Source organism: Struthio camelus, chromosome 3 (assembly GCF_040807025.1).
Source record: "Struthio camelus isolate bStrCam1 chromosome 3, bStrCam1.hap1, whole genome shotgun sequence".
Taxonomy (NCBI): domain Eukaryota; kingdom Metazoa; phylum Chordata; class Aves; order Struthioniformes; family Struthionidae; genus Struthio; species Struthio camelus.
Genome location: NC_090944.1, coordinates 147799062 through 147810102, shown reverse-complemented (window position 1 = coordinate 147810102; position 11041 = coordinate 147799062). Strand labels below are relative to the sequence as shown.

General features: G+C 68.9%; 1 protein-coding gene across 1 annotated transcript; it reads left to right on the top strand.

The window, feature by feature from the left end:
- The first annotated feature begins 6606 nt into the window (after positions 1-6606).
- On the top strand, positions 6607-9693 carry VSX1 (visual system homeobox 1). Its single transcript, XM_068940846.1, has 5 exons — positions 6607-6994; positions 7085-7163; positions 7247-7370; positions 8014-8194; positions 8684-9693. Exons 1-5 carry the CDS (start codon positions 6607-6609, stop codon positions 8947-8949), a joined length of 1038 nt encoding a protein of 345 aa, XP_068796947.1. The 3' UTR covers positions 8950-9693.
- The last annotated feature ends 1348 nt before the right edge of the window (positions 9694-11041 follow it).

The window sequence follows — 11041 nt, the reverse complement described above, 5'->3', positions numbered from 1 at the left end:
ATCAGGCTGATCCCGAGCAGTAAGAACAAGCAGGCCGAACAAATACTTACAGCTTTTTGGTATTATTTAAAAACATGGTCGGGGCTTTTCTTCCCTGCTCTGTTTCTTCTGCACAGGCCTGATTGGATTTTGCTCAGAAAAACACAGAGCCACTTCCGCACTCCGGTGGGCTGGAAAAGCGGCAAGGAGGAGCAGGAGCCCCCGGGAAGAGGGTCACCTCCAGTGCACGTGTCCAGCGGTGCCCTGTCGCCGCGGAGGGTACTGCATGCAGAGGCCAAGGGAGGAGAAGGCCAGGGCGGCACTGCACCCCGGGGAGCTGCGGTCCGGTGTGGGGGTGAGGGGTGCTCTCGCTTCCCCCAAAGGATCCCAGCAAGCAGAAGAGAGCGTCCAGAGAAGGAGGCGGGAAGGAGTGAATGATGAAAGCCCTGCAGAGGCTGGTGGAGCTCAAGTCAGGACGGCGCTGCTCACTTTGGCCGCGGCTTGGGGCTCCTCGGCTTGATACGCATCGGCGTGTGCGGGGGGACAGGTCGCTCTGTGAACGCCGTTTCGCAATTCGAAAGGGAGGGAAAGCAATGCCACGCCGCGGCGGCGGCGGCAGGTGAGCATCGGCGCAGTCCTGCTGCGCACGGCTCAAGTGCGATCCTGTGGCCCCGGCAAGGCGTCCGTGCTCCCTGCGCAGGGGAGCAGAGGTTTGCCTGACGGGGCCAGAAGGCCTCTCCTTGGGCCTGCTGCTTCTGCTAGGGGACGCGAACCTGCTCTGTTTATGCCCATGCTGGAGCCACATGCCCGCGTGGATCCTGGACGAGACCTGCTGGGAGCTGGGCTAACCCACGTCGCTGGCTGCAGCCCAGCTGGCAATAAACGGCCATCGGGGGCCGTTTCCGATGGCTCCGGCCCAAAGGAGAGTGACGAGCGAGACGGAGACGGAAGAGACCCGCTGCAGCCAGATGCATGCACGCGTTTCCAGGTAGCTGCAGTCTTGGACAGCCGCCCGATGGGCGCTTGCGGAGAGCAAAGCCTCCTCTGCGGGGGCAAAGCCAGCCCTAGCAGCTGCCTCCGGCGCCGAGCAGCTTCCGCGTCCCGCCTGGTGCACGCGGACCTCAGCAAGAGCCACCAGGGTGGCTCCTGTCACCAGGGACCAAACCGTTGTCACCTCAGGGACCCCCACGCCGGAGAGCAGGCCCCAGAGCAGAGAGCGTCCTGCCCAGGGGAGGACGTGTCCACCCCTGTTGTTTGTTGTGATCAAATTAAAACCACAGTAAAGCCCTAATTCTTCTTATTAACGCGGAGAAGTTAAGCTCTTTGGGTAGGACGTGTGCCCTGCCTTGCTCCAGCTCTCCCAGACCCCTTTGTCCACTCGATGACAAGACGCTACTAACACACCCCTGTACGTTTCTTCTCAGACACGTCTGATGCCCGGGCCGTAGGGCAACCCGTGTCGCTGGGGCATCCCATCAGTGCCGCCTGCGTTGCTGCACTTAGGTGCACTCTCCTGGCTATTTGCAGAAGGGCGGAAATGGGAGGCACCGCTTCAAGCACGGCAGGTCTGCTGGGTTACGTCCTGGGTTTTTCCGAGACAAGTCCCCCTGGAGAGACACCACAGCCCCAGCAGCGGCTTGCGTGTTGCCCACATGCTCTGCTATGTTAGATGCTCTACGAGGGCAGGATCGCCGCCCTATAGGGGACGGGTAAGAAGCCACACAGTCCACAGTGAAGGGTTAAGATACAGAGGGGCTTTGAGCCAGGGGCAGAGGGGGATGTTGCTGTTTCAGTCTCAGTGAACAGCTGCTTTACCCCAGGGTAGCTTCCGTTACGGCGGTGCAAGGTAACAAGCAATGAGGCTTCGCCCAAGTAACCCTTGGCGGAGGCTTTCTGCTCTTCTGCTCCGCAGCACGTCCTCGGGAGACCCCTGCCTTGTCGCTGATGATATGAGTGGGTTTGTCCCCTGCGGGGACAGCGAAGGAGAGGGAGGCCGAAGAAAACGCGTAACCGGACTTCTCGCCCCCGGGCTAGGTACGGGGCAGAAGGAGCCAAGAGCCTTCGCTGCCGCTCCCAGGCAGGGAGGAAATGCCGTTTTTCCATCCTCAAAATCCAGCAAAGCTCCACTCATGGGAAAAAGGAAGACCACAGACCATAGGCCTGCAAGGGAGAAGTTTCTTATTTCTTCCTCTGAATCCTTTCCCTCCTCCTCTGTCCTCCTCAGAGCGCGGCAGTGACACCAGCAACGCAGGTCCCCGTTGGAGGCGGTCGGGGGACTCTCTGCTGCCAGCGCCGCTCCACCTGTTCATCTGGGACACGTTCGTTTTTGGCACCGTGGCGGAGGTCTTCCTGGGGCACGTTGCAGAAAGCAGGTGAAAAGCAGACGCTGGAAGCGGGGAGGGCAGCTGGGAAGTCACTCGCGCCAAAGGTTTCGCGTCCCTCCCTCGCTCCGGAAAATAACAGCGGCGCTTTGCCTGGGGCACGTTTGGCAGGTAGGGACTGCCCGACGGGAGAGAAACGGAGAGGAGGACAAGGCAGCCCGGCGGTGACCTGAGTGGAAGGCGCCGGGGCCGCCCGAGTCAGCCGAGACGCGTCGACGGCCCTCGCCGCGGGCCGACTCATTTCGCCTTCGTGCCCTTGCCTAAATGAAAGCCAGCGGCCTAAATGAAGAAACTGGCTTGAAACCTTCCCGACCGGCAGGAAAGGGAGAATCTGGGTTGGGCTCACAGCTCAAGGTCGGTCAAGAGCTTTCCGCTGGTTTCGCGGACTCCCGGAAGGGCTGGGGCTGGAGGGGACCTCTGGAGACCACCTCCTCCGACCGCCCTGCTCAAGCAGCCTCGCCGTCCCTGGGCCGAGTCTTCCACGGCCAGAAAAGACCCCGCTCTGGTCCCCCAGGTGCAAGAGGGACCTGAGAAGCTGCGGCGGTGCCCACTTCTCCCATCAAGAGGAAAAAAGGAAATTCGAGGGCGCCGCAGCGGACGGCTGGTTTGCAGGGCCTGCCCGGGGCGGGACGAGGGTCTCCTCGGGGGGGCTGGTTTAGCGCACGTAACCGGGGGGCGGGGGGCGAACCCCCCTGTCCCTCGTGCCTCCACCCCGGCCGCCGGCAAAGCCATCGCCCTGGGTCGGAGGGCGCGCGGCGGCGGGGGGGGACCGCGGCGGGGGGCTATTCCCGACCCCCAGCTCAGTGCCAGCCTCCCCCCGGGGAGGGAACCCCCCTGAAGCCTCCGATTTGGGGCGCTGGGAGCATCTTCCCCCCCCCCGCCCCCCACATCAAACCCAGAAACTGGTGCCAGCTTTCCCGTGTGATCGACCTGATTCATATCTGAAGCAGGGTCTGGGGGGGTGAAAGCTGCCCCATCCCGCTGCTAACCCCCTAAACCAGGCCCCCCGGGACCTTCTCGCTCCCCCCGCGCCCCCCCGCCCCGTATCGCTGCAGGAGGTGGTGGCCCACCCCTCGGGGACCCGAGGCGCCCCCTCGCCGGGTCCCCCCTGGCGGGCGCCCTGCCCGCAGCGGGAGGCACCCTGGGGAAACTGGAGCAGGGGCCCATGTTCGATGCACTGCTCTTTAAGCGATGAATAATCTTTCGGCGTTGGGGAATCAGCGGAAAAAATCTTCCCCGGAAAATAACGAGCAGAGAAACATTTACTGATTAGTCTAATCCCAGATAATCCTATCTGATGAGCATATATCAAGATATCCTTTAACTGCTTTATTGTCCAAAAGACCAGCGGAGATGCCCGTCTCCATCACGGCTGGGGAAGGTGGCGGGCGGCAGCACGCGTATCCTCCCCCGGTCCGGCCCCAGTCCTGGTCCCGGTCCGGGTCCTGGTCCTGGTCCCGGTCCTGGTCCTGATCCCAGTCCTGGTCCCAGTCCCAGTCCTGGTCCCAGTCCAGGTCCTGGTCCCAGTCCCAGTCCCGGTCCCAGTCCCAGTCCCAGTCCCAGTCCCAGTCCCAGTCCAGGTCCAGGTCCTGGTCCCGGTCCCGGTCCCGGTCCCAGTCCCAGTCCCGGTCCCAGTCCTAGTCCCAGTCCCAGTCCCAGTCCCAGTCCCAGTCCCAGTCCAGGTCCTGGTCCCAGTTCAGGTCCTGGTCCCGGTCCTGGTCCTGGTCCTGGTCCCAGTCCAGGTCCTGGTCCCAGTCCCAGTCCCAGCCCAGGACCCGGTACCAGTTCAGGTCCTGGTCCCGGTCCTGGTCCTGGTCCTGATCCTGGTCCCAGTCCAGGTCCCGGTCCCAGTCCCAGTTCAGGTCTTGGTCCCGGTCCTGGTCCTGGTCCTGGTCCCAGTCCAGGTCCTGGTCCCAGTCCCAGTCCCAGTCCCAGCCCCAGTCCCAGTCCAGGTCCCGGTCCCAGTCCAGGTCCCGGTCCCAGTTCAGGTCCTGGTCCCGGTCCTGGTCCTGATCCTGGTCCCAGTCCAGGTCCTGGTCCCGGTCCCAGTCCCAGTCCAGGTCCTGGTCCCGGTCCCGGTCCCAGTCCAGGTCCCGGTCCTGATCCTGGTCCTGGTCCCGGTCCCGGGGACCGGAGCATCCCCGGTCCCGCACGGCGTCCCCCAGCCCCGGCCACACCGCCACATCCTGACCAGCTTGCCGGCGCGGCGCAGATTTAACTGCTATTTCCATTCCTGCATCTATCGGCTTTCTCTCGGGTTTGAGCTTTTATGTTTCATAAACTGATTAGGAGCAATTATGTATGCTTTATCCCCCAACTTTCCAAACGACTAGGCCATATGCATATTTAAGGCTTCATCATCTCTCCCAACAGCTCAGCCTCAACGTAAACTGCTGAAATCAAGCTGATTCTGGGACAACGTCAAAAATTAGGGTTTTATCCACTAATATCTGCTTGGGCAGGAAATTTGTTGTGGGCGGTGGCCGGATTAGGGCTTCTAATTACTGCGGCAGATCCTCCCCGGCCGGCGGTGAAAGTCGCCGCTTCCAGCAGCGCCAGCGCAGCCAAAGCGCTTGGGGAAAGTGAAGGTGCCCGGGGGGCCCCGGGGGGCCCCGTCCCCCTGCCCCAGGCCGGGGGGCCCCGGGGGCAGCGCGCCCCCCGAGCATCCCCCCTCCTGGGTGCGCGGTCCCCCCTCCCCGTTGCCCGGGGGCTTTGGGGGGGGGGGTGCGACGCCCCCTTCCCGCCGCCGTCCCGTTTGCCTTTCTCGGTGCAGCGCGCCATCGCCCCAAGCGACCCCCCCCCCACCCCAAGCCCCCAGCACCGGCCACGGCAATTATCCTAAATGAAAGTTATTGTTCTGCTAATCCCGGGAACAGCTTGCGAGGGGAGATTTGGGTCTTCCTTTAATAATGCAAAGTTAATGCGGAGTCCCCTTGTAATTATCTTTATCAGAAGGACCCTCGTCTAATCTGAGCGCGTAGCGGGGAGGCCGGCATCCGCCGCCCGCCCAAGCCTGCTGCAAACCCTTTCCCTAAACAGACCCGGGGGGGGGGGCCCAAACTGCAGCCCAGGTGCAAGAATCTGGGAGCCGCAAGGAGGCCAGGCCGGGGGTCCCGTCCCCAGGGGGCCGGGGGGGGGGGCGCAGCCGTCTAGGTGGGGGGGCTAACGGGGCGGGGGGGCCACCCGGGCGCCTGGGGAGGGCACCGAGGGCCACCGGAGGGGGCCCGGGGGGGGGCATGAGGGGGGAGGCGGGGGGGGCGGGCAGGGGCCGCGGAGCGGGGGGGCAGCGGGGGGGGAGCAGGGACCCGAGGGGGGGGACCGGGACCGAGGGGGGGACCGGGACCCGAGGGGGGGGACCGGGGCCCGAGGGGGGGGACCGGGACCGAGGGGGGGGACCGGGGCCCGAGGGGGGGGACCGGGACCGAGGGGGGGACCGGGACCCGAGGGGGGGGACCGGGGCCCGAGGGGGGGGACCGGGACCGAGGGGGGGACCGGGACCCGAGGGGGGGGACCGGGGCCCGAGGGGGGGGACCGGGACCGAGGGGGGGGACCGGGGCCCGAGGGGGGGGACCGGGACCGAGGGGGGGACCGGGACCCGAGGGGGGGGACCGGGGCCCGAGGGGGGGGACCGGGACCGAGGGGGGGACCGGGACCCGAGGGGGGGGACCGGGGCCCGAGGGGGGGGACCGGGACCGAGGGGGGGACCGGGACCCGAGGGGGGGGTGACCGGGGGCCCGAGGGGGGGGTGGCCGGGGGCGGAGGGGGGGAACGGGGCCCGATGGGGGGTGACCGGGGGCCGAGGGGGGGAAACGGGGCCCGAGGGGGGGGGGACCGGGGGCCCGAGGTGGGGGACCGGGACCCGGGGGGGGGGGTGGCCGGGACCCGAGAGGGGGGTGGCCGGGGGGCCCGAGGGGGGGGTGGCCGGGGCCCGAGAGGGGGGTGGCCGGGGGGCCCGAGGGGGGGGACCGGGACCCGAGGGGGGGGGACCGGGGGGCCCGAGGGGGGGGGGGCCGGGCCCCGAGGGGGGGGGGTGGCCGGGGCCCGAGGGGGGGGTGGCCGGGGCCCGGGGGGGGGGGCCGGGGCCCGAGGGGGGGGGGTCCGGGGGCGGGGGGCTGGTGGCCGCTAATCCGGGGATTGGGAGCGCGGCGGCGGCGGCGGCGGCCCCGGGGCGTGATTGGAGCCGGGGCCGGTGGCGGGCGGATAAAAGGGGCGGCGGGCGGCGGGGCCGGGCCAGGCGGGGGCGGCGATGCCGGGCCGGGCGGAGCCGTCGGGGGGCCGCGCGGCGGCACCGGCACCGGCACCGGCACCGGCACCGGCACCGGCAGCGGCAGCGGCAGCGGGACGCAGCGCCCTGCCCGAGCGGGCGGGCGGCGCGGGGCGGCGCGGGGCCAAGGGCTTCGCCATCACCGACCTGCTGGGGCTGGAGGCCGAGCTGCCGCCCCCCCCCGGGCCGCCGCCGTCCCCCCCCCTCCACCACCACCACCACCCCGCCGGGCCGCCGGCCGCCGCGGGCTTCGGGGGGGGCGCGGGGCTGGGGCTGCTGTGCGGCTGGGCGGCCCCGGGGCGGCCGTGCCTGCTGCCGGGGCCGGGGTCGCCCGTCGGGGCCGCCCGCCGGCGGCGGGAGCGCGTCTCCGGTAAGCGGGGTGCGGGGGGCGGCGGGGGCCGGCGGGGTGCCGAGCGCTGCCCGCCGCAGTGTCCCTCTCGCCCCCTCCGCGCGCTGCCAGGCGAGGACAGCCCGTCCGGCGAGGCGGCGGCGGCGGCGGCGTCGAGCTCGCCGGCCAAGAGGAAGAAGCGGCGGCACAGGTACGAGCCCCGAGGCAGGGCCCGGCCCGGGCCCGCGGCCGGGGGTCCGGCCCGCCCCGCAGGACCCGCTCTCCTCCCCGCAGGACGGTGTTCACGGCTCACCAGCTGGAGGAGCTGGAGAAGGCGTTCACCGAAGCTCACTACCCGGACGTCTACGCCAGGGAGATGCTGGCCGCGAGGACGGAGCTGCCGGAGGACAGGATACAGGTAGGTGGCCGCGCGGGACCTCGAGCTGGATGCCCACCTTCCCCCCCCCCCGACACGCTCCCGGGCTGCGCTAGGAGACCCCCAACCAGGGGCACGGCGCTCCTCCGGCCCCCGTACCCCCGGTGGGGGCAGGCGGCCCGGCCGCGGCGCCGCTGGGCCAAGCCGTCTCACCTTGGGTGGCTCACGCCTCCTCTGAGGGACACGGGGCGGCTCGCTGGCTTGGCTGAGGATGGGGCAGCGGTTGGGTTGCACCTGCCCCGCAGGAAGGCAGCGGGGGGGCTGGGGGGGAGAGGAGCACCGGCACCCTCCGCCAGCACCTGCCCCGCGGACCCCTTCTCCTGGAGACGAAGGTGGCTTCGTGCGGCCGCCCGGCGGGCAGGCGGAGCCCACGGGCTCCTCTTGGCGACGTTGGCTGGGGACGCCTGGTGTAACGTGTGCTCCCTCTCCCCCCCCCTCCTCCTCTCCCCTCTGGCTCACACCCACGTGCGTGCCCTCCCCGCATCCCCCCCGACACCACCTCTCGGCGGTCCCTCGGCCCTGGCCGCGCGCTGCCCCGCGCGCAACGGGCCCCGCCGGCTGGCCGCGGGTGCCGTCTCCTCCCCTCTCCCACCCCTCCGCGCTCTCCTGGCTGTTACCCCTGAAGGTTTGGTTTCAGAACCGAAGAGCCAAGTGGCGGAAGAGGGAGAAGCGCTGGGGCCGGAGCAGCGTGATGGCCGAGTACGGCCTCTACGGGGCCATGGTGAGACACTCCATCCCTCTGCCCGAGTCGATCATCAACTCCGCCAAGAGCGGGCTGGTGGGATCCTGCGCCCCGTGGCTGCTGGGTGAGCTGGAGCACGGTGCGGCGGGGGGACGGGGCCGGCCACGGCGCCCAGCGAGCTAGCGGTCACCTCTCGTGCCTGGCCACGCGCGCCCGCCCTCTCCCAGGACGGAGCAGGGCCTCAGCCACGAGCTTTGAGCAGGCTGCGGCGTAGCTTGGCCCTTTCGCTCCCTCCCTCTGAAGAGGAGCTGGGGAAGGGGGACCGCTTCCCCGCGGCCGGGCACGGCCCCGCGCTCGCGCCGTGTCGGGGGCTACCTGACCCGCTCCAACGGGGCGGCCCGGGAAGCCCGGGCCCTTCGCAGCAGCCCTCTCCCGGCGAGCCTTTCCCGCCGCCCGCGAGCGGCAGGTGCCCACGGGTCCCGCTGCGGAGCGGCCTCCTCTGGCGGAGAGCAGGCAGCAGGGGCGCGAGCCAGAGCCAGCGCGAGGTTCCCCTCCGGCTGGGGCCGCGGGCGGGCAACGCGCGCCCTCTGCTCTGCTCTTTCCCCTCGGCAAGGCATGCACAGAAAGTCCGTGGAGGCGAGCAGGAAGGCGGAGAGCCGGGAGAAGCCGGCGGACGGCTGGCGAGAGGAGCGGACCGAGGAGGACCGCGGAGGGGAGCCGGCCAGCGCGCAGAGGGGCTCTGACCAGCTGGGCCCCGTGATCGATTCGGGGGACGCGGCCATCGACCTCTCCAGGACGGCCGGGCGCGGGAAGAGAAGCGCGCTGGGCCGGTGCGTCAGCGGGGACCCCGCCGCGGAGCAGGAGGACAGGGACCGCTGAGCTCGGGCTGCCCGGCCAGCCCCCTGCGATCCTAAGAATATTTATTGCTATATGTATATATTTTTTTCCTCCTCAGATAATTGAACTTCTATCTGAATTCAGGGCATTGTAAAACTGAACCCTCCCCTCCGCCCCCCCGCTTCTCAGCTGCTCGCCTCTCAGCAGAGCAGAGAGGCGTCCGAAGCTGGCCAAAAGCGGTGGGAAACCAGGACCGTGCTGTGGGCAGCACGGACGGCCTCTTGGGCAGAGCTTCCCTTCGCCCGGGGCTGCGCGCGGGGGCCCGTCCATCGCCGGCAGCGCCCGCGCGCCTCTCCCGCCCCGAGGGCTCCGGCACGTCCTCCGGCCGCCGCCAGCTGACGTGCCGCCGCAGCCTCGCCACCGCGTTTACGCTGCGTCGCGGTCGGGCCGAGGGACGGAGGCGCTCTTATTTACGCAACCACCTTCGCACGCGCTTGAACGTCGCCTGCCGTACCGGGCACGCCAACAGAGCGGCCTTTCCGAAAACCAAGCCGTAGTACCCCGGAACAAGCGCACGATGTGTGGGTCGACGCAGGAGACCGTTCCGGGAACGTCTGTGAGAGCGCAACGCCCCCGCCGTTCCTCGGCGGTCTGACTTCTGTCCGAAAGCACTTTAGCCTCTGTCTGTCTGGTTCTGGTTTTTTTTCTTCTGAACGTGGCTCTGCCTGTTTTGTCCATCGCTTATTTATTACGCCCCCATAAATAAAGCTGTGGTGTAGCTTCGGTTTTCATGCTGTGCGTGCATCCCCCCCCTCCGCCGCCCCGCCACCTCTCAGGGAAACGGGCGCACGGCAAACGCAGCCGGCGCGGCAGAAAACCGTACGGCGGGGCTGCGCGGGCAGCACGGTTCAGGAAAGGATGAGCCAGGGCTTATTGCAGCAGCAATTACGCGCTGCAAGAGCCGAGATTTAGCACGTTGGAGGCCTAATCCTGCCTGAGCAGCATTTGCAAACCCGTTATGTGGGTTGTGCCGTGCTGGCACTGGTGTCTGGCAGCTTTTTTTTTTCCCCTTTTTGCCCTGCCCGCGCGCGGCTGGCCTGGCTCACCGCGTCGCTCCGGGGGCAGAGCGCAGCAACGGCAAACGCCGGGGCGCCTTCCCCGGCCCGGGGCAGCCCAGCCTGGCGGCCTTCCCGCTCTCACCCCCGGCTGCAGGAGGGGACTCGCGGGGCAGGCTGCCAGCCTGCTGCCCCGAGGTCACTGCAGCGCGCGCCGCCCCCGAACCGCCTCTGCCCCAGGCAGGGACTCGCGCCAGCTGCCCAGCCGGCCGCGGACCAAGGGACGCGGAGCGGGGCTAAAACGGGACCACGTTGGCTTGTTTCTCGGCTTCGCCAGGAGCGGGCGGCCGCTGGCTGCCAGGCACGGGCCCGGGGCGGCGCTGCCGGCTGGCCCCGCTCGCCGGTAACGCGCGCTTCGGCTGGGCGGCCCCTGCGGGGCTGCTGCCCGGGCCCGCAGACCGGCCGCCCGCCGCCACCGCCCCTTAAGGCCCTGCAAGCGCTCCCTCGCGCCGGGCCGGCCCGGCCCAGGCGCGGGCTGTCCGGGCTCTCACCCCCGCCTTGTCCACCCCCGCCCAGCAGATCCCGGCCAGGATCTGGGGATCCTGATCCAGCAGATCCTGGCCAGGATCCTGGGATCCCCACCCAGCAGATCCTGGCCAGGATCCTCGGGTCCCAGCCCAATAGATCCCAGCCAAGATCCCAGGGTCCCCGTCCAGCAGATCCCAGGATCCTGACCCAACAGATCCTATCCAGGATCCTGGGATCCCTGTCCAGTAGATTCCAGCCACGATCCCAGGATCCCCACCCAGCAGATCCCGGCCACAATCCCAGGATCCCCACGCAGCAGATCCCGGCCAGGATCCCGGGATCCTGATCCAGGAGATTCCGGCCACAATACCGGGACCCTTTCCCAGCAGATCCCGGTCAGGATCCCGGGATCCCCATCCAGCAGATCCTGGCCACAATCCTGGCATTCCCACCGAAGAGATCCCAGCCACAATCCCAGGATCATGATCGAGGAGATCCTGGCCACAATCACATGGTCCCCACCCAGCAGATCCGGGCCACGATCTGGGGAT